Consider the following 26,972-nt stretch of genomic DNA (forward strand, 5'->3'; position numbering starts at 1 on the left):
AAGAAGTCAGTTTCAAATTTCTATTCTTATTTACAAAGTAACATGTCGATTGAAAGAAAAACATTTTTTTTTTAATTTACATATATAAAATTAATTTGAAGTATTTATATATATATATATATATATATATATATATATTTATATTTTATAATCTGTTTTATATTTTATTATCTGTTGAATATTAATGATTGCTTAGATTATTAAGAGAGTAGTTATCAAAAATAAATATTCTAATGAATTGAGTTGCCACGACAAGTTTTACTTCTAAATTAAGTTTTACTTCATAAATAACTAATAGAAATTTAATTTTTAAAACTAGGTATTAAAATTGTACTATTAAAATTTTGCATATTATTGTTATAATTACAGAGAAAGATACTATTTATTACGCTCTTTAAAATTTCTTTAAAAGGGAAAAGTGATTGCAATATTTTTAGGATTACTGCTTTAGACTTTCTATTTACTATAAGACGTATATAGATGCTATTATAATCGTTGATCGATTGATCGATCGATCGAGATGATCGTGACCAGCATGAAAATGGTGCGTGTATCTTTGAGCTACGGTATACTCTATTTCCTCGGCTATTAGCGCTAATCGATTATACCGTGACGGATCGAATGATTTAAATAAAGACCGGGTGCGTCACAGGCCCGGCCTGGTACACTCGACCGCGCCCCACAAAATGATGCCGTTGCATTTGCCCATTCTATTATCCGATCCGTTTTTCCTGATGACGCGATCGTTCATACTAGATCTTCGAAACAAAATAACGGAGCTCAACACTTCCGCCTTGATCAATCAATGCGCCGGTTCGAGTATCTGCTTCTGTAAAATCCTCTTGCATTATCGTAGCGTAATATATTGTTTACGAATTCTAAAACTTATATAGATATAGCATTATCTTTTATTGTTTCGATTTTTATTGTAACGAAAAGAAAGTTGTACAGTTGTATACTAAAAAATAATAACAAGTATATTTTTTAATGTAGGGTGTAATCCTATAATAATAATAATATATATATAGCAATATTATGTATAAATGATTAATTATTGATATAATTGTATTTTAATAAATTATAAATTCCAATAGGACTGATAAAAATAAGTAGAAGTTGCTGTGTTTATACGTTGAGTTTTCGTAAACACATTCTTTGATCTTAGAAATCTCAAATGCATACAATTAGGAGTGGCAACGTTCGCGAAATGCGACGCCGATTCGGAACGCGTAATCTCTATTTCGGTGCCGCGGTTCTCGTACTAAATTTGCATCGTTCCGCTACAAAGGTGTCCAGAATTATGATTTCCGCGACGCTAGTTATGTTTTCCAGTTTCGTCGTCGGCCGGGCAGTTTCTAATGCGGACGACGTATTTGTATGTTGCAGGTGACCGGTGCCGAACGGGCCAGTATTCACGCCAGTATGCCAATCGAATGCCGGTAGACGACCAATATATATATATATACTCGCCGTCACCGATAGCCAATTAATAAGTTACTTAGATAGATCAATTACAGTAGTCAATAATATTGTCGGCCAAGTGAAAGATACGCCGGTTAAACGCGGCTATAACTACAGCGGAAACGCGAACAAGCCCGCATTTTTCTGTAAGCAATAAGGATCGCGTCTCGCGAATAAACACGCCCCACGCACTTATCGCGCTTCTCTATCAACGACAATAATTTCTAACGCCGTTTCCTTGTCCCGCGTCGTCGAATTCGGGAGAAGCACAAGTAAGAAGGGAGCGGAGTCCCCGGATCTATAGTGCGTAATCGCGTAATCGTGAAGTGCGACCGACTGTTTCTCGCGCGGCTGTGGAGTGCGACGAAGGACAGTCTGCGACGCAGAAGTGGATGCGGACACCACCCCGGCGGCGATCACCACGGTGGCTGGAAACGCTGACTTACATCGGGAGCGCCAACGTGCAATCAAGGTTCATGGTTTTCATGGTGAGTCACGACATCTATTTCGAGCATTTTCCTTGACGTTTCTTTTTTCATTGAGTTTTCCCTTTCCCTCCCACGTGCGCCGCGTGGCGGTTGTCACTCCGCTCAGGCTTTTTTTTTTTCATCTCGGACACCGAAGTCTAGTTACGTCCGTTTCCGGTGAGTGCCACGTGAAATCAATTCGGCTACGATTCGCGTCTTTGCAATTGAACTCTCGTTTTGGACGGATACTTCCGTTTTTGCCGAACGAACTGTCGCGTTTTCTATTCGAATTTATTTCTCATGTCATATTTCTTTCGCGAATTATCACCTTAAATTGTAATCCTGAATTTTTATCGATTACGACATCGATTTGGAATTAGTTGTACAATTATATCTATACTTAAAAAAAAATTTCTTCCCGGGAAAAATAATTTTTATAGAAAGCATATGATAAAAAGTAAAACTGTAGGTAATAAATTCAATTAACTCTCTTTAACGAATCCCTCGCGTGGCAGCGCATAACCATCGTTCGGCAATCACATGCGAATGGGCTTGCCGATCAAGCGGAACGGGCACACCGGCCCGTGAAACTACCCGTGCGGATTCGTGCGCCTCGGGCCACTAGTTTATTTCTGTCCACGCTGAATACCTTCTTTGCGCATTCGGAACGTTCCATTTTATACGGGCGCCACCCAGAATCGATCGCGCGCGGCTTCGACGAGGTCGCGGCGACAAATGAGTGCGTATATACCCGCGCGCAATTTTAAATCCCGGCCTTTATCGGGTATCGACGAGCGCGTCGTGCAAATGCTGGCGCGCCGCGCCGCGCCGCGCCGCGCCGGGGCGATTTGCATAATTTCTCGCGCGCCGGGCCCGCCTCCGCGCGCCCTCGTCTCCGTTATCTTTACGCGCGCACCGTATCGTGTCGCATCTCCGCGGCGCGACGAGAAACGTTGCGGATATATTGGAAATTACCGCCGCGCGATATCGGCGAGCGGTGAGATCGAACACCGTAAATACGCCACGTAACAGGACTACCGACGGTATACGTGTATATATACCCTTCGTCCGCCTCTTACCGTTGTCTCGCTGGTTTCATTTCCCCTCCCCCTTCTCTCTCTCTCTCTCTCTCTCTCGCTTCTCGGGGCTCCTTCATTTTAAGCGACACTCATTGGGTCAGTGCCTCTGCGGCACCTCCGATTCCGTACGTTTCTTCGGGTTATATCTCCACCGTAAGATCGTTCGATAATGAGGATCGCCGTCGTCGTCATCGTCGTCGTCGTCGTCGTTGTCGTGCGCAGCACGTGTCACGCGCGATTTGCATAATTGCTCGTTGACTTCTCTTAGTGCCGTGCGCCGCCTCATTATCTTTATGCTCGTCATATTGCGCCTGAATCGCCGGAGACGTCGAACTTACGCGCTTTGAGCGAGGCTCCGCGAAATCGGAAGGCGGAGAGAACGGCGCGTTGACGCGCAAACGTCTTCGCGCGAAGGTGACGTCACCGCCTCCTTTCCTCGGTTCGTTTATTTCCGTCTTATTAATTGTCATAGCCGCCGTTCGTTTTCCCTTCGAGCCGCACGAACGGCTCCCCTAATGAACGGATTCGACGCGGCCCCGCGGGCAATTTTATCGACACGCGTACAAAGGTCGCGAGAGATTTTTTGCGGAATGTAACTCGCATTATATGCGACACCGCGTTATCTTTATCGTTTGCGTTATCGTGTTTACATCGGGAGCTTGGCACAAACGCATATCGCATTTCCGCATTTCGTTCCCGAAGTATCTTTAAGATTCTCGGTTTCGTGAAATGAGATATACATAACGATTTGCATCCGAGGATTCCAATTAGGAGTCTTTCCGCAATTTATTTCGGTTAAAGAATTTTCGATAATTCTCCGACGCAGTAAAACGTAGACTGAAAGTCCACGTTGGCACCGCAAGTGTCAAAAATACGCTCTGGCCAACACCAAAATATGTACAAACTGACGCTTGCTTCCTCCCGTATTAAGATTGCCCGTTTATTTTTTCTTGTTGCTCCTACCTTGCTCTTATATTTCACCGCGCCTCGCCTTCATTCCAACGTCCAGATAATTCATCTCGCTCGCAACGGCCGGATGATTTGCTGGCGCGAAGATTTCGATGCGAGAGTCTGCGGCGTGTTACGCAAATTAGTTAACGTGACCGGACGTAACCCCGATGTTATTTATCCCTTACCGGGGGAGGTAGCCTCCGTGGGCTAATTAAGAAAAAAAGCCGGATAAGGATCGATTCCGTCCGAGAGGCGATCCCGCGCGATCCCGCCTGGGTATTTCAGTCGAGATTATTTCTCGAGGGAGAAAGAAGAGAGGTTCGGGAAAGGGACAGGATTAGGGCGAGAGGGGCGAGGCGAGACGTTGCGCGAGAAGACCCACCGCCGGGTTACGGGTCAGCCGCAGTGGAGCATTAATAATCGTTTATAATCTTTAAGGCAGGGTGTGGCGAGTGCGTTCACCCTCGTCTTCCTCTTCTTCCTTCTTCTCTTCCGCTTCTTTTTTTCCCCCGTGCTCTTCTCTTCCTTCGCACAGTGCAAAGTGTACAAAGTGTAGTAGGAGAAAGATCCGACCTATCTTTATAAATGTTTTAGAAAAATTAAATATGCATTTTCGTGGAAGAAATTCCGAAATATTGTAAATATTTTTCTTAAACTTACTTGTACAAATTAAAGGGATAAACCAATTTTTTTGTAAAGAAATTAAATGAAATGTAATTAAAATTTTATACAGTAATTTATGAGATAACGAGATAACCATTGCAACTTCCGTAAATTTTCGTATAACTATACTTTAATGATTGAAAACAAAATTAATATGCATTTTGAAAAATTGATAAAAATCAAAATAAAATGTTTTCTTATTAGAATAATCGGGAGTTTCGCACTTGACAAGTTCTACCAATTTAATGGCCTTAGATTGCGTGAAGTGATAATGTTTACTATTATCGGCCGGCAATTCCGTGCCTTTTGCATTTCACGTCCGTTTTCTCGCTAGTAGTAGTTTATGTCCGTAATTGCAAGGTGTGTCGAATGCTTAGAAAACACTGTAAGCCCCGCAGCATCGGCGCGCCAGTGGGTATCAATTATTTATGATCGGCTCGGTGCGTTTAGATGTATCGGTTGTTTCGAAATTGCGAGGTATCGATTAGAAACGAGAAATTAACACCACGGTCGGGAAAACTCGATATAAATCGGGAGTCACGGATTTCGCGCATCTTATTTTGAGCCTCGTCACAAACAAACTATACGTCTTTTTCATTACATTCCTATACCAATCGTTAAAAAAAATATAATTTATGTAGAAATAACGTGAACGCGTGTATTCTTTGTTTATTTTTTTGCTTGACGATTCTTTTTTTCATTCTATTAACGATGTAAATTAATCATTCCGGCGGAAAATTTATAGCTTTTTTGTGTGTCGACACTTAATAAAGGTACCTTTCTTAAAACGTTACACTCGATTTCGCGAGACTTTGCACAGATCTTAAAGTGATTTTATTCGTGATTACTTTTATGTCCGGCAACAAAGTTAATTCTCGCCGAATTGTGGGATGGGCAACCATCGAAAAATTCGCTGCGGTAGGCGATAAGGCAATTTTTTTTCGTGCGTTATTAACGACGGTGATAAATATGCGCGAGTGGCATCTCCGTTCTTTTCAAGAGTGCGACGAATCGGCGATCGGGTTCTCGACATGCCGCGCCGGCATGAAAAAAGCGTCTCCGAAAAACCTGTTTTATTATCGGCCGCGCGCGAATCCACGTTATTTTGTGTGAAAATTGTTGGCTATCTCGCGAATACATTATAATAGTATATATTAGCATTATTGTTTTTTATTAAAAATAGTTTGTATTTAGTCGCAAGTTATTTTACGTATACAATATATATACTTTTAGAATTAAATGATAGCATCACAGCCAGACATCGAATAATTGGTTATCGAAGCTTCAATCTAAAAAATTTAGATAAAGAACTCTCTCATTAATGTTTTCATTTATTATCACGTTTTAAAGAGAAAACTCTGAAAATAAATATATCTGTATTAAATAATGTAAAGCTCTGAAATTTTCTAAATTAAATGATTAATTTTTACTTTAATGGAATGTGAAAAAGAGGAAAAGGGCGCGCTCGTAGATTTCTCATGAAATCGTAACTTCCGACTGTTCCGGACCGTATAGCGCGGCGTTATTAACGGCGGTGATAAATACGCGCGCTTTTGATTCTCGGGACGTCGGATCTCTCTTTCTCTTCCCGGCGTTCCTTTTCTTTTCTCAAGAGCGACGAATCGACAAGAGGCAGCCCTCTCGGGAACCCGTTCCTCCGACACGCGTTGCGATTCGGTTGTCCCGGTTGAAAATCGGTCGTCGGCCTTCCTCCCCTCTGAATGACCTACCATTGCCACACGGTCATCTCGCCGTCGCCGCCACCTGCAGCGAGGAATCAGCATATTTAGCATCCGGTCGAATTTAATAGACGCGCGGTGCATCGCGCGCCCGCGTTTGCGAGACGCATTAATAACGTCGCGGTGCATAATGCACGTGCCAGGACGGTGTGTCTAGAAGCGCCGCTATCGAAACTCGATACGAGACACACCATTTACATATTAGTGAGAGTTGTCGGGACGTCGAGACGATGCTGTAACAATTATGATATGCATCACTATAACGAGAGACTGTTACTTAGTTACAATTAATTCACGTTAGTCTTTAGTCATATGCAAGTTAAATTAATATCTTGTGTACATAATAGAAAAAAAAAATTTACTTCAGTTTAACTTCTTAAAGATAACCTTAAGTTTAATTCGGAGGATCAATCTCGCAAGTATACGTTCGCTTTGCATTGTTGGATAAGATTCTTTTTGGTTTCCGTCTGTAAATTATTGAAATTTGCAATATATTATGAATTCTAATTACATAGAATTTATCCCGGGATTTATATCGAACTTGGAAAATCTTATTCAATCGTGAGTGAGCGGACAATGAGATCGTTAAAGTATAAATTTAGACATAGAATATTTTAAGATTGCGCATAAATATTTTAAAATTGAATTCTACTATGGATTTAATATCGGGATTGATTTTATAGGATCATATGATCTAGTAAGCTTGAAACGAATTTCATCACATTAACGCGCGTTTCATTAATACTGAAATGTTATATTTCGACGATGTTATGCAAAAGTGAGAAAATTCCCACGTTTATCGATTCGAATATAGCCGCGCTTAGGTACACGGCACGCCGTGAACATATTTTTCACGTAAAGCGTATTAAAAGCAGTACCGGGTATAAGATTCTTTTGAGGGAAGTGAAAAATGAAACGATTCCGTGGCACGATTCATCACCCGCGCCGGTTGCAGTCTTCGAGAAAGTGATGCATGTCTGTTGTCGGGGACGATATGCCGAATATCATTTATCCCGTAGCATGAATGCGCCCGCGATATATTCAAGCACCATGCATGCTTGACACGAAAGGATCGTGCCGATATAACTCGTGTATCTCGCGAAGATTGTAGAGAGTAGAGAATAGCGAAATTTATATTACCGAGAGAAAAATCTACGATGAAATGCGAGGAAGAAGGAGAAAGGGAGAGCTTGAAAAGTATATCACAAAGTTAAAGTTGTACTGTAATCACATGAGTACGAAATGTTGTCACATTCAATAGAAATGCATTTTTTGTAAAGTGCTCGATCACGTGCGTTTAAGAAATATGTACAAGCTAATAATTTTTAATATGCTGTCGAGGTGGCTGGGGTTTTTTTTTTTTTTCGTTAACGACCACTAAAATTTGGAAAATTAACGTAAACTCTTTGGGTCATAGTTAATGTTTTAACGCGGGATCGCAGTGGTTTTTGGCACAGAGGCGCCATTCCGATTTCAGCCGTCACAGCCGGATCCAACGTTATATGGAGATCCTTTATCATTCTTTTTATTGGCCATGTAATTCTGTAATGTACAATGTTTAATGTGTGCACGGCCGCGGGCGAGTCAACGGGCCGCACCGCACTTTGTTCGGACAAATTATTCTCGTTACGTTGGAAAACTGCCGGGCGTGGACGCCTGCCGGAAAAGAACGAAAAATTTATAGTTGATATAAAATATTAATGTTATCGTGCTCAATGCGCGGTTTATTTTTAGCTGGCATAAGAGAATAAACGGTGGAAAGGAAGGTGTATTAGTCATACACTTTTCACTTTTTTGAAAAATGTGTTTTCAAATATATGTACAAATAAACTTCTCCACAGTAAATAATATCTTGAATTTTACATATTTTCTTAATAGTTAAGTGTTAAGTATTATGATTATGATTTTATTATTAATTTATATTATTATTCGGTTCAATACGATCACTTCAACTCAGTTCAACAAGATACGATCACATTACTTAATTTCGGGTTGCATTTGCCTCAGAAAATTAACTTACCCATTCTTATCACGTTTCTAATAGAGAAGAGAGAAAAAGAGAGAAAGAGAGAGAGAGAGAAGATGTGTGACACATTAAGGCCTTTCTTGATTACGTCGTAAGATTGTAACATTCGTGGTGTAACGCCCACACGAGCATAAGTCGCCGGTTAATTGTCCAAACGGATTTAAAGACTGTGCCCGAAATAAATGAACACCGTCCGCGGAGGTGTGTCCAAGTTGTGTATGGGCGTCGCGAATTGTATTTTTTAGTCTCGTTACGTACACGCCATTAAGCATCACGAAATATACGCAGGGGGACATTTATTTATACTCAGCGTTTTCGAGTGTTGCGCGTGGGCTTTAATTATACGAGCTTTCGTTTACGCATGCGAAACTTTATATTCTATATTCCGCGGATATCAAGCTGCATGTGAAACGGGAAGAGTCGTGGAATTTGTTAATTCGGAAACTATTTTTGAACAATCCGAAACAAAAATTGCGGCAACATTGCAAATCCAGGTATGTACAAGAATTGTTTATGCGTGTAATTCAGTTTTCTGCGTAAAAATAACAGCAAAATGCGTCCAACTTTAACACGTTTAAATATGTAAATTTGTGTTTTTATATAGTATGTTACCTTTTTTTTACGCGGAAAACTAAATTTCACACATACGTACACTTGGATCTAGAGTAAAGTCGATTTGTGAAGTAAGTGTGAAGTCTAGAGTGAAGTAGCTTTGCGTGCGAGAGCAATTAATAAAGATTAGTTCGCGTAATCGGCTAGTAAAGTCACCGTCTCAACACGTATTACGACGAAAAAAAAAATCGCAAAATTGCCAACGAATTGATAATCGCTCTCTCGCCGGTGACGTAATGAGATCTTATCGTCGGATAATGTGTGCCCGGAGGGGCTGCTCTGCTTGACGCCGATGCATACTTATATGCCAGCGAGACGTTAAAACGAACTCAATTACGCAGGTGGAGGCGCAATGTTCTCTTTCTTATCGATTGCTAATGATTACGTGTCGTGATCATTAAACTAATGTCTTGCTTAAGATACGTAGCAGAGTGTCAGCTTGCCACGCGAAATATCTGTCGCGTTCTCTTCCGGTCCTAGCTTTTTAAATATAGCAAGCAATTTGACAGAAATTGATGAATGCTATTAATAAATGTATTTATAAAGAAAGATTTACATAATGCGATTTTTTACGTCCGTTACTTGATAATTAAAACTATTTAAATAAATGCAGTTTATTTAAAAAAAAGTACCGTTCTAATAATTAGAATTGAGAATTTAGAAATTAATTTATTTATTCATCTATTTGAAAAAAATCACGATATATTATACGGTTTGAATAAAAAGTAATCAATAAAAAAATAGATTATATTTGAAAAAAACTACGAGTTGTGACACATGCTCTAATGTTACTACATAACAATAACGATCGGAAATAGTTTCATAACAATGACGTCGGTATACTGACGGTTCGCATTTTCTATAGCCGAGCGGAGCAACTCTTTTTCCGCAAGTGCCATAAAACATTGATCACTGAGAAATATTCCACGTGCTGTACAGTGCAGCGGAGACCGCGAACTATTAACAGCGGAACTTTACGGAATATCGTAACACACGCGTTTCCGGCGTCTTCGCGATCGTAAAGGCAAGCGCGAGATACTTTCGTTAAACGTAAACGCAATTCTATCCGCTTTTTACGTTTGCAAATTTCAGATTGCTTGAAGGTCGCTTTTGCGGAATCGGCACATCTTTTTTTTAATTCTTTTCTAACATTGTTAAATTGTACATTTATTTTTTTTTCTCTCACAATTAGAGAATAGAATCTCTTTTTATTTGTCTTAATTCGTTCTCATTTTTTAAACTGATAAATCAATACCAAATTATTTGCGCACTACGATAGCTCCACAATTAATTTAGAGAGTTTTTTGCTACAACAATGTACATGATTTTATAATACATTAATTCACATCGTATAATATGTGATTTGCTCGCATTTTGGTACGTTTGGTGCATAACATTTTGATGGCGAGTTCGTGTGCGGTCCAATACCTAACGCTACATATGGAAGACTCGATTATCGGTATCGCATAAGCGCGATCGATTTTTCGATGGTCTCATTTAACGGGCGTGAACACGCGCGCTTTCTGATTTACGACTCTCTCGAATAATAAGTGACCGCGTTCGTTGAAATCATTACTTGCGTGAAGTGAAATTGCGCAAAAAAATCGTTTATTTTGAAATTATTTAATTAGGAATTTCTCTTTTCAGAAACGATCGATTTAAATATGAAGGAATTATTATATAGTAAGCGCATGATTATTACGATTTATATATATTAAATTATATATTGAAGAATCTTTTTAGGGTAAAATGTGAATATTATTCGTATTTAATTTTAAAATAATATGGTGAAAATTATTAAGTCAATTAACGAAAGAAATTAATGATGTAACGACAAATTATTGTACTGAAGAAATCTAGAATTTGTGACAATTTGTTCCGTGTTAAAGTTTCACTTTTCTGTAAGACACAATGATTATCTTGCCTTGGAATAATAATAATAATAATAATAAATTTGCGTGCGGCTCGTCAACGATTGGTTTTGTCGGTACTGAAACTCGAGTGAAAATAACTCGCGATTAACTCAATAATAGCCTTCCGCACGTAAAACGTCGTGAGCGTCGCATTCGCTAACCGAAGTACCGGAGAATGAAACGACAAAGAATTCGTCCGAATTTTATGGCACGGGCCAGAAACGCGCGAACAACTTCTTCTCTCCCTCTACCCACGCTGCCGGAACAAAATGGCGCTCTTTTAATTTACGAATCGTTAACGTCATCCGGGCCAGCACTAAAGCCGACGAAAGGCCGTGACCGCGGCGAGACGGAAGGTTTAAGGCCGGTGTAAATTTCGCTGGTGTTAAAGAGGTGCCAAATTTTTTAAATCACCTGGTCGAGCGATCCGCTTTCACGGTAATGCAAGGGCGTATCTTTGTATTGGACGTACTCTTTGGTAGTTTCGCGTCGATTTGCACCGTTGTGCAGAATCCGTGGCAATGTACACTCGGGTCTCGAGGATACGCGATTATTATTACAGCATCCGGAGAATGGAACCACTTTTTTAAATTAACGGCCTTTTTCATATAGGATTGCGCCGCACAGACGAGAAAATGGGACGGATTACACGTTTCAGGGAACAGCAGATTCATTATGTAGAGTGTTCCAAATCTCGGCCATTTCCTTCTTTCCAGATTCCCAGACGAGTTCGAGAGAGGTTTTCTCTAAACGCAGATTAAGTTTCTCCCATATTTGTTAATGTTTTTTTTATGGTAAAAATATAATAGTTTTCTAAACAATTTTTTAATTAAATTTTGTTTCTAGATCTAGAATTTATAGATCTTAAAATTTGAATCCAAAAATTTATAGTTGAGATTCAACATGTTTGGACTCTACTCGTTAATATGAAAAAAATCAATGACGCATGCTTAATAAGAAATTATTATTATAAAAATTATTATATAGACTAATTGTTACAGTTACATGTCAGAAAACATTAAAATAGAATAACTTATTTTAGAGACCTATCTTAATAAGATTTAAATTGTTTATTATTGTTAAAAGTAGCAAGATTTTTTTATTAATAATATTAATTTTAAATTTAAATGGTAGATAACGGATTACGCGTTTAACGCAATGAAAATTTTAATATTTTTATGAGCATGATTTCGCGATGATTAAAAAAAACTGGTTTTAAAGGAGTTAATGCCATGAGTTTAGTTCATCTTCGAGCGAGCTCGCAAAGTGGGTGAGCAACGAGCGATACGCTCGGCCAACATTGATTTCAGTTACTTTGCCTGTGAATTTTGAGTGAAGGAGATTCACGAGCTTTTTACGACTCGCTCGCTGCGCGGGGCTGAGTCACTTCGGGATGCATGTTCTGGTGGCCGTTTCAGAGGCCGTAAGTACCCACATTACCAACGAATATTGCCGATAAATAATGCGTCCCACTTCCTCGTAAAATCGAACGTATATGCACTCGCGCGAGTTCTTCACGGGTGAGCTTGGGGATGTCTATTTCCACATTGTAACCCACCCGAGCGGTCCCGCGATAAAATTATTTGTCGCTGTTTCTGAATTGCCTTGATCCGTTTATTACACTCAATATGATCGTCCGTGGCTGATTTCGAGTCACCGCAAAGTGCTCGTGATTATTTTATTGATTTTATCATGCAGAGGTATACTGCTGATAAATCTCGACTTGCACCGATTGGATTTATAGCGCACTATACGTTTTATATTAAGATTTTTAATGATAAAATTTTATTTTATTAAAATTGTATCTCGTATCAGTGCAGAACAAAATTCATGAGAACTTTCTTTTTTTTTTTAAGTCAGTTAAAAATTAAACCAATAATTGTTATCGACACGGATATACATTATCTATATATAGTAAACTCTCAAGATATCTGCAAGATGTATTTATCTTTATAAATAATACTTAAAAAAAAAATGTTATTTTCTTAAAGAAAATCTCATTATCTCAAGTCACAGAACATTCAAGTGCACTCTTGTATTTCGAAGTCACGAAATGACATAACTTCTCGTTTCCAAGCATTGATATGACAATCGAGTGTGAATCATAACGAGTGACCACACCTAAGTAGGCGACGTGTGGAAATCGCGTAAAATCGCAATGGGGGAACGTATTCAGTCGTCTAAATCGCGTTATTTGAATGCTCGACGTTGTCGGCACACGAGGCTGTATCGATCGTGACTCACAATGCTACTGAGTTAATAGAATCACTTTTCGCGCCGGCGAGTCAGTTAGTGGCCATATCGCCAGCGAATATCGGCGATAAATGACGCGCCTACGGACCACTTCCTCGTAAAATCGAACTGTCGGGGTCTACATCTATTTTCAGATTGCCACCGCGCCTTCCTTCGTGTCCACCGCGTAAAACCTGTTCGACATCGCGTTTCGTTTCACGCGCCATTCGATACACCCGGTTCTGCCAGCTTATCGACAATATGTCTCGCCAAAGCGCCATTTCTGATAACGGTTCGGTGAAGAAATTGCAAAGAAAATCGCGCTGCGCATTTTACCTTTGCGAAATTCATATTATTTTTACTTGTTCCAGCTGTTTTTCTTCACTTTTTTTTTTAAATCTCATCTATTTTTTTTTTTTTTTTTTTTTTTTGAGATAAAGCTTCGCGAAGTTGTTTTTCCGTGTCATCTCTTTTCCTGCATGTTATGTAGGAAACTAATCTTTAATCTTTGATCACTCTTAGTACTAACAGTCGCAGAAATGGCTCGTCGGGTCTGTTGAAACGCTTCAAACGGTGGCACATGACGTCCGTTTGTTGCTCGACGGTAAGTTTACTTTCCGCGGTCGTTACACCACTTACTCGATCGAGCACTTTAGATTATGTTAGAACTATTGGTTCAACACATTTTATTAGTTCACTCACCTGTACCCTATCACATATACCCTCTTTCGTGCATGTTATTTAAAACGACCCGCGATAGTGAATACGATGGCCTTTCTCAACGGTTGCACCCGCATTTATTATACGCGCGTTTTAATAGCCTCGTTTTTATTACGCGTTCTCCACGCGTATCTCTACGCAAACCTCATTGCTTCATTACTACGTAAGAACTCTTTGTAGATTATACAAACTTTGACCCTTCAGTTATTTTTAGATGAAATATAAATATTTTCCGACTCTCCTTAAAATTGTGTTATTCTACAGTATTAAAATGTGAGTGTCTTTTAAGAAAACAAAAGCCACATAAATGAGCGATTAACGTATAATAATTTGTCACGGCATTACATTTTTTTAAAGTAGCAATTACATCGTTGGAATATCTCCAGCATTTTATTCGATATATTCCGATAAGAAAGCCATCGATCTTCCGCCAGGAAAAGTTTCGCGTCGCGAATCGTCGAGCCTCTGCCATGCTCGAATATGGTCGCGCGGATCAGTCGTGCGTGTGTGTTTTATAAAAATGCAGAATCCTGTCTTAAACACGCGCCGTATGCTTCCGTTACCGTTACAGGAATCTCGATAAATAATCGTCGTGTCGACGTCAATTTACGCGGTCGGCGCGGCCGGTCGAGCTATCGTAAGAAGCGATTTTATTGGCACCGCCGTCATTCGTCACTGCCCGTCCATCTTCCGGAGACATATATGTCGAGGAACGTTAACTTGAATGTTAACAGAACATCAATCGTGTGTCTCATTGCCGCACCGTTATTAATCTCGCGATGCAGGTCGTGTAACCGTTGTCCAGACTTATGTTATTAACGAATGCTAATCGTAGTAGCACGGGGTAGACACAAGCAATTTGTGTTATTTACGTTGCATGCAGTTTCCGAACGTCTTTGTTTTAATATGAACTTGAAAATATTGCAATTAGCAACTGAATTACGCTGTCACTGGAGTTTTATTGGTTTTCTTAGTTTCTTGGTATATTTAACTTTCGTTCAGTTTATTTCAACATTTAAACGCGTATCGAGTGAAAAAGCAGTATGATGTAGCGACATGGTGAGAAACATTAAATTACTCTGTGCGAAACAACGACGACTATAAATGCTCTCTTTCTCTCTCTCTCTCTCTCTCTCTCTCTTCGAAGACTACATAATGTCTCGTCCCTTGTGTTCTTAATTCGCACTTCTCTCTTTCGTTCGACGTACGCTAATGACGGGTTGCGAGCATAAGCGTCGATCTATTTAAAGGGGAAATTAACTCGGGCTGCACTCCCAGGAGTGCTAATGAAAAACGTCGGTGTTCGTGTCAGTTGCGAAAATTGCTGCGCGCTTTGTGCGTGACACGTTGCGCTCGCCAAGTACCTGTCGATCTGTATAATTAGCACCGCTGATATCATAATCTAAAAAATTCCCGTACACGAGTCATTAATGCAATCAGTAATTCAGTAAATCACGCATTGCATAAAACATTGCCTTCCCAACATCTTTTTTTTTCCCCAGTTTTTAACATCATCGAAGACCTGTTTAGTAATGGATTAGCTACATACGATTTACTTAACTGCAGGAAACATGCAACTTAACTGACACGCAGCGTTTAGAACTATAAATTACAATGATTATATACTAACGATTATACACTGTATAATCTCGAAGATAAGGAGGGTTCTCGTACTTATGCTTATGTGAAATTTATCATCAAACGCACATTTTTTGCAATCCTTAATTTTTGCCGTTTTGACTTTTTTTTTTCTTTTAATTTAATTGCGCTTGTTATAATGTAAACAAAATAATAATATAAATTTGAATATCAGAGATTTGAGTATCAGTTAATACGGAATTAAACGAGTTCTCGTATCAAATTAAGAGTCGATATTAAAACGATTAAATGTACGAATCGTACGCCCGCATATAGAAGGCATGCGGAAAAATAAAAACAAAAAAAGCTCACGGGAGACTCCCCGGCAAAAACGAAAAAAGACGGCAAAACCGGTTTTATCACCAAAACCGGAAAGATTTCTTCCGTACACTGTCGCCCAAAACGGACAAATGGGACGAGGTAGTCTGGCCACTGATACAGGAATAAAAGAAAAATTTGCAAAAATTGTTGTGCATCTCTGTACGGCTAACAACGTCACGGGGAATTCGTCCTGTACTTTTGTGAAGACAGAGAGATAATATAACAGTATACTCTTTATTTCACATATGTGTATAATGTTAACAGACACCGTGTGCGAAAGATTTTTATTAACAAAGAGAATACTGGGAAAATTCAAGACAGGTTTTTTTTTAATTTATTAATAATCATATCTTTGAGAAAAGTTCTTTTCAATCAAGAAACGTAGCATTAAGTAGTATCGTGTTGCATTCGCGTGAAAGGTCGTCTTATATGACTTTTAGCAACGTCACGCCATCGAATGTGTTACATCGATAACCAAGCAATTAAGTCGCTAATAATATAATTTACGTGGTGGATGAGTTATCGATTTCGCGACGTTTTTTTTTTTAATGTGCGTTCTTGTCCGAATAAAATTATCCACCTCCGAGTCTTTTTTCCGTGATTATTGCGGAGAAAGCTCGTATCACTTCTTACGCCGCCCAAGTCGAGCAATTTAAATGTGTTTATTAATGATGGAGTTTATTCGACATGCATAATTTCTTACTATAATTGAAGAGTCGAACACGGTATGCAATTTTAACTTCTGTTCAGAAAATTTAAGTGCGAAATGAGAATTGCTCAGTGTATCAACTCATCATAACGTAATATATTTTATTTAATATAAAGAAAAACAAAATGAACAAGATAATAGTCAAAATGATAGTTAATCGTATCTGGTTAAAAAATACTAGATTATATTTAAATAACGCAGCGTATAGAATAGCATTTATTTTTTGTTAATAGTTTTTGTATCCACACGTACGTAATTAATTTAGCGCAATGACAAAGAGAAGTTGGACGCAAGATTACTGAAATAATGACGGAAAGTAGCTATATGCTAATTATTAATGTATTATAAATCGTTTACGTGTATTAATTGTTTATTAACGTTTATTAGCTTGTGCGGTTAATAGTAATTAATGTGCGATTATGCTTGTAAATATTTCTGATAGAACGTTAACTATGTCACGTCATTATTATTATCTGAAGTATTAATCGATTGCTTTCATATATGTTATTGTTCCTTGCCTGTCATATATGATGTCCACTTTACATGCATTTCCATGTTTTACATGACATGCTGAATAGTCAGAATACGAGCAACCAAATTTAAATAATACTTTTGTTGCATTATTTGATATTTTTTAAATATTAATGTTTCAATTTTTTGCTTTCTTGCAAAACACAATTTAACACAATAATAATTTATTTATTTATAATGTCTTTGATTATAATAAAAATGAGTTTTTATTCTTAATCAGATACTAAGTTTAACGCGCGATAATAATGTATTTAATGGCAAATAATATGCAATATTAGGGATAGAATATTCAGAATTTATCTAATTTATAATAAAATAAAAATTTTAAATTGCAAAGTTTAAACATTTGGAATTGGCTGGCACGTGCTCGGTTTTAAAGTTTTATTATGTACAGCGATGCTATGTACGCAAAGTCGCTGCGCCGCGCGAGACTCAAAGACAAATAGTCAAGTGTATCATCTTATCTTCCAAGACACGACTGCGTCAAGTGCTAGAACAGCGCGTTAATTTCTCACGAATTCTCTGTTGTATTAAGTATTTCGCGACTGCAACGAACGGTACGTTACACGGTGGCGCGTTATCTTCCAAGATATGATCGTAACGGGTATCAGAAGAGAGAGAGAGAACGTAATAATTTTTCATGGATAACTTCCGATTATCAGCTTGCTCAATAAATTAATTTCGATAATTTATTTTTATATTTTACATATACTTTTAGATCACGTATTAAATACTTTATACTCTGGTACGGTAAATTAACTTTTGCGATTTATTATGTTAGATGTTTCCTAACGGCAACTGCAGACGTACGGTATATGAAGTTCGAAGTCTGTTGTTTTGCAATGTACATAGATCTATTTAACCGGTTATTTTGTTTTGACATTCGCACGATGAAACTCACGGACAAGCTCCAGCGAAAGTCGTTCCGTGCATATCCGTTATTATCTTTCGAAATGCGATCGTGCGATTATTCTCTTCAAATATTTAGTCATTACGCTTATTTGTTTACGAACATTATCGATTCTTATACGAACATTATTGTCGCAAATGCCGAAAAAAAGTGTTGCGCGAATCGTGGCTGTCTTTTCGCCAGTGATTGGTGTGAGCGTTAAATGAGACAAGGAAAAAAAACGTAAAAGGAGGGAGAGTCCTGGAGTGGCAGCATTATTGAATAAATTTCCATATGTTAAGAGTTGTAGTTAATATTCACAATATTAAAATTTGATATTAATAATCAATTTGACGGTATTAGTTAATTATTATAACATACGTGCAGTAATTATTGGATCATATAAAAGAATGTATACATGTACAAAAATTTAAAGAGGCAAAATGCACATAAAAACGATGAAATTGTTAAGATCGGTAACAAATAATTGATCAGCGTGTAAATGTAATTGTGAAGTTGATAGTAAATTTTACTTTCTATTATTATTTGTCGATTTTAATAATGTAATAATTTTATTCTGTGAAAAAAATATTTTTTGGAAATAACTTGTACTTATTCTAAAATTATTATCAAACTCATTTTATTTTTTAATAGACTCTCTCTACAAATTTGATTCATACTGCGATCACGCGTGTAATATTCGCTTGTTACGCACTTCGCAGAGACGTACTACTCTTGTGTATACAGATAACGCAATTTGTTTTCCAACAATTAAGACCGCTACTTTAATACAATTAAGATCGCTCGCTTCACTGTAATTGTTTGAATTTCTCGTTTCTTCTCTTTGCCTCATTTGCGCTACCGTGTGCGTCTACCGTGCGTTATTATTGCATCGAGAAGAGAGAGAGAGAGAGAGACAGGCGAGATCTATAGGTAGCCGCGAAGCTTCTCGTCGTCCATTCGGGATATATCGCGTTGAGTCACGGGACCGTAACGAATCGTCGCTCGCGGCGGTCGCTCGCCGATGCTCGGATAATTGATAATCCAATTCCTCAAGCTCGAGATCGAGATCATTCGATCGCGGATTTTGTCCTGCGTAGATCATGGGGCCCAGCGTCGTATCCGAGGACCGGTCCTCGGAACGTTAGCCGGCCCAGCGTGACGTCTTGACGAGTGACTTCCCCTCTCGCGGACAGCACAACTCTCCGTTCCTTTTATGGTGCATTTACTTAGAAGCGTGACTAGGGAGAGAGCTGTATTTGGTATCGAGAATTTAAATTTTGTGGGAAAATATTGCGAGCGCGCGGTAACACTCGAATTGATCTACGAACTCTTTTTTTGTGGGAAATGTCACGGAGAGAATTTTCTCTTAAAAATTACCCTGAAAATCGTGGTGATTGTGAGACAACCTCGAAAATTTAGTAAAATTTTAATAAAAATTTGGCAAAGTTTTAGTAAATTTTGTTAAAAGTATAGCAAAATTTATAAAATTTTAGTAAATTTTGTCAAAAATATAGTAAAATTCTTCAAGGTTCGCGTTGTCCTACCTCGATTTTCAGGGTAATTTTTAAGAGAAAATTCTTTCCGTGACATTAAAAAAAAAAAAAAATTGATTACTTAAACCAATATGATATGTATCTCTAAACAACATATTAATTATATTTCTTCCCTGTGAAATTATCGACGAGTCATCGTGGAAGAGATGTATGTTTGAAAATTTTCTAGATAAGTGTTATGGAGACTAAAAAGGTTAAAAAAAAAAAAAAAACAAAAAACCAGACGATCTTTCCTCTCGTCCGATAACGGATAACTGTATCTCGGGTCGTCAGCTTTTTGCCTTGTAAATCAGTTGCAAACTCCTTAATGCACGTACTCCGAGCGTTGATGCAAGCCTTACGAAACACACAGTGCGCGGAAGCGCACGGCGGACGGCCGGGTTTGTTTGTTTAGAGATTGACGCGATGACACTTCACGTGCCGTTAAATTTTTCGACTAAGCGCCGTGGTTGACACCTCGATAAAAGCTACGCAAGCATCCTTACGCGCCGCAGGTGTTCCATCCGCGGCTAGGTTTATGAAGTCACTTCGGGTGCCGGGAGTGCGCGCGCGCGCGCGCGCGCAGTAACCAAGCATGACAAATGGTTAGTGTACATTGGCTTGTGAGCAGCAGGCTCTGCTCTAACGCTCGGCTGACTTATGCGTCTTGGAAATGTCTAACCTGCCGCTCCATTGTCAGGCCGGTAGCGCGCGGCCGCGTGTAATTTTCATTAGTTAATAACGTGTGTGCACATCAATTCACGCCGACGATTTCATTTGGCCGCGCGCGCCGGAGCGACTCCGAATCCGAGCGACGGCGCGCGGCGCGCGGCGGTTCGTTAAGTTTGCGGGTCTCTGATTTTCTGTCCTGGCGCTACTTACTCAATTTTTTATGCGCTTAACGCCCAATAAAACAAAGAGGTTTCATGGACTATAAAGATTTATTCCTATGCTAATATGTTTGATACATTTACTACCGTATCTCACACTTTATCAAACCAGTGGCATTTACTTGTAAGTTTAAGTTACTTAAATAATTCTAATAACATATTTATTTGTGTATTTATTTGTGAAAACTGTTTAGATGTTCCATCTATTAATCAATACTTTTAATAGATCTGCATTTTCTTATCCTACATTAGGATCACTATCCGTTTTGCCTATCGCCCGATCGCGAGTTTATTATCGGAGCTTCCTCGCCACTGGAGATGGCATCTCGCGTGCCTTCGCGCGAGTTTATTTTGTTTGCGTCACGCGATAAAATCGCAAGATGCCGTTTATACCATTGCGGTGATTAATTACGAGACGGACTTAACGCTCTCGCCGGCGTCGCCGTCCCAGCTACGGCATTTTTAATTGCGAGGTCAGCAACGCGGTGCGAAAGATCGTATATTGTTTACCTCGTTCATCGGTCCGCCGTTACCTCTTCTCGTCATTGCGTCACGCATCGCGGCATCTCCACGCGTGAACACCCACGTGGACGGGATCGTCGTGTGCGAGCAACGCGCCTTATCGCGCCTCTCTCGCGCGTTAATTACGATAACGGGACGCGGGCCGTGATGAATATCGAAGTCGATTTGTCTCTATACGGCAGTCGACGCACGATAGATGGATCCTGTTAGCCGCAGCTCCACACGGTGGAGAGGGTCGGTCTCTTCTAATTTTTTTTTTTTTCCCGTAGCTCCGACTTTAGCTCCGTCTCTATGGAAAATTTATGGGCGCGCTCGTGATTTCTCGTAACTTTTTAATTTCATCAAAGATCCTCGTATAATTGAGATAACCTCTCGTTTACGTCGGCTTACGCAGGAACTTTTTGTCTTGCGGTACCTCACGTTTACCCGCCGTACTTGCGGTTTCTGGCAAAAGCCACTTTGACGGATTAAAACTTGCGCAGGAGAGAGAGAGAGAGAGAGGAGTCGTTCCAGAGGAGAATCGCAAGACGAGGAGTAGACCTCCCGGAGTTTTTTGCCCGCGATATACGCAGCCGTGCTACAAGCTGCAGTATATACGCGACTTTTTTTCCTCTATTTCACGATGTCGTTGGCCCTACTCGCCGTGCATCTTGTTATGGACCTGTTTACGATCGCGGCTGCAGATTAACGTGGAAATGAGCAAATTGTACGTTCGCCGGTAAAAAGAAGAAAACATTCGTGTTACTGACATTTTTTTTTACCATTTATCGCGACTAAGCTGTCAACGGCAAGAAAACAAATTGTTGCCATTCCAAGGAAATAATATTACCAAGGATCGAACCGATCAATACGCTTATGATACGCTTGCGTCTTTTTTTTTTCCTTTTATTATCTCGTCGTACGTTTTATTTTTATTTTCACAAAAGATTCCTAGGGGTATTATGAGATTCTCGAGGAAAGTTATATCATTAGACCAGACGCGATTGTAAGCCGCGACTCGTGAACGCGAATAAATTATTCCATTTTGCGCGATGGAACCTGCAATCTTGATCAGTCGTTATTAAAGTGACTAAAACTTTGGTAAACACCGTCTGGGTACGAGGAAAAACGTCCTCTTCAAACTTTGACCACGAACGCGATAAAATTTCTCGAAACGAAGTTGTATCTTACTTAATGGAACATCGAACCCTGATATTTGCAATTTTATTTAAACGCGTTCACCAATTAATTATTCTTATAATTAATTATTGTTATTCTCTCTTAATTAACAATTCCATTTGTTGAGACGAATTAAATTGATTATCACGCATAAAGATAGTATATCGACGTGTGCGTTTATCGTCGGAAAATGTATGTATTTTGCGACAAGTGCAACTTTGATTGACCAACATGAAAATTGAATGGCACGTCAAAGGGTTAGGGCTGTTCACGATTTCGTCCGGTTGGCTCGCAATAGAACGACAGATTATACGGACACATCAGGGAGTGTGCACGGTCTGGCGGGCCGAGATATAGGTGGGCGTTCTGCCGGATATGGTTCGCCGGAAGTAGGGGGACCCTCGCCACCGACACGCTCCACGCTCCTCGACTCCGTAGTGGACGTCATTCACGATATGATTCGTAGTTACGTCGAATCGTTTCACGGTCGTATCGAAACCCAGAATCTCCGGAAAATTGCCGTCACCTTGTCGTCCATTACCTGTTCGCGCCGTCGGTCGTCGCGATGGTTCGTTTGTATAAGCTAGCATCCGGCTTTGTTGTTCTGATAATATCAACATATTTTCTGTTGAGTTCTCTTAACGGAGATATGATAATCATAGGGAATTTTGTAAAAACGTGGCATGAGTTTATATATTTTTGAAAATCTTAATCCGTAGTTCGTAGTATTTTAAAATAGGGATCTAAAAGTCGTCTGTTTTACTCGACACTTTTTCATTAAACTAATCTTTTAATTGGGTTTATAGAATCGCAAAACTCTTTTAAAGAATTAAAGTATGCACCAAAATCTAGGGGAATACGGTCGAGTTAATAGAAAAAACGAAAAGAAAAATTTATTTTTGGTACAGCTGTCACTTGATGACAATATTTGCTTAGTATACAAAATCTACGATACATATGTATTATACAAAATAAAACCGTATTTCTCTAGAGATAACATATACGAATAATATCGTGCAATTCAAATTAAGATTAAAAGTCTAGGAAAAAAGATTAGTTTCATGAACTTTTTATAACTGCAAATTCAGATATAGGTTAAAAAAAGAGCAATTCTGGAGAACATTTTGTTTATTCTCGGTATAAAATCCAGTTCGTATGATGATATTAATATGTGTACGTTAATTCTGGAAAAGGATTCCGATTCTATAAAAGAAATACATACGAAATCTTGTTAATGATATGCATTTAATGTCTCAAATGAAATATCGGTATTTTATATTAAAAACTCGTTTATATATAGCTCATTAAAAATTTTCTTGCGTTTTACATAGTTCATTGCAGTTTATAGTACTTGAAAATTGATATTGTTCTCAAAACGGATATTTCAGTCGTTATTTTGAATTAAGATGCATTCATGTACGACTGTCGATTTATAATTTTCGTATTGTACGCGCTTTTAATTATCGGAAAATTGCCGAGAAGCAGAGACGGCAACGGATGGGATAATATAGTGTGCTCATGTCAAGTATAACCCAGTTACGAGCGCGGTGGGCAAGGCCATGTCTCTTTGCATGTAACCAATGATTAAGATTCATTTATTTGGACTAAGGGGGAGAAGCCAGTTTAACCGAAACGCCTCGCGAACCGAAATGATTTATTTACTGCCCGTGCGTTTCTTAATGTCTTCAAGCCTTGGTGTTAAGCGACTTTCTTAAACGACATCATCTGCGCTCTTAAATCGTAGGCACCCGCCCCGATCGCTGCTTGATGAAGATTTATTGGGACTTTCGTTCCCGTTTTCCCCTTCCCCACGCGATCTAGAACCTGAAATCTCACCTTCTTCTTTTTTTCAACAGAATCCCATGCACTCGTGTTTTGTCGCGCAGTAAGCTTCTTAATAAAAATAAAAAAAAGAAATAAAAAATCCTCTTTATAGTCAAAATCAACTCGGTATTTTGCAATTTGGCTGCGCTGGTCGTGTACGCTTATGTACGCGCGCGTGTCGCTTACGCGGCTTGTGTGTACGTATACGTGCAAGCTTACGTACATATGCACACACACACAACACGAACGTGTGTGCATAAACTGCGCAGTGTGCAGCGACTGCAGGCACGCCCTTCTCTCCCATCTGGCAGAGGCACGATATGTCGCGTGGTTCGCCTACGTACCGAGCGTTGCCAATTCCGCGGACGGTCCTCGGCGATACGATATATCTGATAACGGGTCGTTCGCCGCATGCGATAATTTTGATTGGAAGAACTTTGTACGAGACGGACGCGTCAATTTTCATAGCTGATATAACGAAACTCTGAATGCCGCGCTCTTATCGCGTCTTTCCATTTCGTACAAACAAACAATATTTCTTATGTTTCATATAACGGCCCCTAAATCACATTTGAGCTTATTTAAGCGCTAAACTCGATTTTACTTATAATGACGCCGAAGAAAATGTATCACAATAATAATTTATATAGTTTAAGAAGACGCGAATGCAGCTCTGTCGTGTCATTAATTTCAGATTTAATTATCTGAATACGCTCCGCTTGTAAATATTTATGTAACATTTATGTACAAAGTCCTCAGATTATTATACAAATTGCAGTTGATATATACCACTGTTTTCTGTAAAAGCAAATTATCTCGCGTATTGGTTTTTAATTGGAAAATATATGACGGCGCTGAGATTACCGATAAGCTAGCGCTGCTTCGATAAATCCTGCGAGATCGTAAATCACGTCGCGCCCCGAAGATATCGCGATTTTTTTGTTTTTTGTTTTGTTACGACGTCGCGATATCAAAGCTCGTGTCGCGACACGCAACGATCGATTTCGGTGACGGGGACAATAGAGCGGAGGTGCACGCGCTTACGCGATATCGTCGGTGCATGTGGAAGGGGCGTACCTAGCGTTATCGCTTTGAGGTCAACGCAATCGCTGATAGGCAACCGGCGGCGACGGCGAATTGTCGTTGCGCTAGCTGCTGCATTTGGAGGCTTCAAAGACGACGTGTTTCTATGTAACGCACATTCGACGAGCTTTCGTAAATGCATGACACCTGCACTATTCTTTTCACACGACTTTGACTTTTACAATTAAATAAATTACGTGAGGCAAAAGTAGATTAGTATTTGTAAGTGAATTAAAAATACTAAAGATGAAGAGGAAATGAAAGAAGGGTAGATTTTTTTTTTTTTTGGAAGGATCTTTACAAATATGAATATTATTTTGAACATTTTTATTATTTTTAGTACACTATGATTTTCGATTGCCCTGCTCTCTAAATTTCTTAGAGTGAAAATACTGCCACTCCAATTTTTTGAGTGATTTTTCACTCTTAAAGAGTGAAAATACTGTCACTGCCACTCTTTAAGAGTGAAAAATCACTCAAAAAATTGGAGTGGCAGTATTTACACTCTAAGAAATTTAGAGAGTGTGTTGCTTTGATCAGTAAACGGCGAACAAATTTGTCGTTTTGAAATATAATCTTATGCAAATATAAGTACGTAAAGTCAAGTTTATGCAGCTCATTTATTATTTATCTGTTTATGACTTGTTAAGCATCAGCCACGCATCTTTAAGAAAATTTAACTCTGATCCTGTCTCCTCGTTTGTACGCGTGCACGATACAATCTGAAAGATGTGCCTGCGTGCGAAGCCTTCACCTCGTTTTAACAGATCGTTTCCGCGGCTGTAATTGTTACCAGTTTCGATGAGCCTAAAAACCGATTCTGACGTTTTATAACCGTGAGATTTCCAGGTTTCCTTATCGCAGATGCAATTATGAGATATATCTATTTAATAAATACATGCAGTAGTATCCGTGATTACGTTGCAAATAATTTTATTCATGAAACCACGATAAAATTAACATATATTACGGAAAGAATGTTTACTAGAAGGAAAAAATCAAAGGCAAATTTATTTTTTAATTTTCGTTATGGAGTTATCTTTTTATATCGTTCTGTGTTCTGCGTCGAGCAACTTGCCCTGCGAACTCTGTGCTTCCCGTGGGATTGTTTTATGTCGCCCGTGAGAGTGCAGAGTCGAAACTTTGTTCCGGACAAACTCCACGCATTTCGCACGCAGAGAATAACCGAGTCAAAATATCAGGCACAATGTAGATTGCGGTACTATATGATTGCGGTTTCCTATCGGTCCGTACGTTTGTTGCATCGCGGCTAAACCGGGCGAATTATCTCGAGCGAAAATACTCCCAAATCGTTGATCTTTTGTGAATCATTGATTGTGCATAATTACGATGATTTTAGTGAAAGTAATCACAGTGTACGTTTCCTCGTCTTTCTTTTTCTAAATTTTTCTTTCTTGACGTGCTATTTATTGAGATTCAAATTTTGTGCGGGTGAATTAATACACAGTAAAAAATTTTGTGTTTTCTTGCTAAAAAAAATATCCTGGTTAAAATTTTACAGAAAGTTATACAAAATGTATTTCAAAAAGGAATACCGAGAATTTCTTTAACCTTATAAAAATGTATTAATTTTTTGAATTGTATTGTTATCGAAATGGTCAAGTAATTTTTTGCGAAAGGCTAAAAGCGAGAAGCGTGCGACAGAAATGCAGCGATTAAGACGTTCGGATAATACGATAATTCAAACGTTCGAAATTACATAATCTGTGGCCGAGACTAAATTAATAACCGCGAATCTCTTTTCAATCTTTTCCGATGTACCACGCTAGACGATCGGTGGTTTTTTTTTCTGCAGCGTAACACACAGATCCGGAAGCTCCACCCTACTCGCTACACGCGGCTTGTAACACGCACAGCCGACCCGTCTGGATTCAATCTCGATCATCGTGCGGTTGCAGGGGCGGTCGAATAATTACGATAATCGCCGGCTTTGCGCTCTTTCTCACGGGAGAGAAAGATCCCGCGAAATGAAGCATGGGAGAACATCG

General features: G+C 39.1%; 1 protein-coding gene across 1 annotated transcript in view; it reads left to right on the plus strand.

Annotated features, from left to right (window-relative positions):
* The window catches only part of LOC105831717 (Krueppel-like factor 3), a 325,934-nt gene that overhangs the window by 19,081 nt on the left and 279,881 nt on the right, over positions 1-26,972 (plus strand). The window contains exon 2 of the mRNA XM_036291814.1: positions 1,387-1,949. Within this exon, the coding sequence (XP_036147707.1) occupies positions 1,854-1,949 (96 nt within the window). The 5' untranslated portion in view covers positions 1,387-1,853. The remainder of the gene's footprint in view (positions 1-1,386; positions 1,950-26,972) is intronic.

This window comes from Monomorium pharaonis, chromosome 9, assembly GCF_013373865.1.
Source record: "Monomorium pharaonis isolate MP-MQ-018 chromosome 9, ASM1337386v2, whole genome shotgun sequence".
Taxonomy (NCBI): Eukaryota; Metazoa; Arthropoda; class Insecta; order Hymenoptera; family Formicidae; genus Monomorium; species Monomorium pharaonis.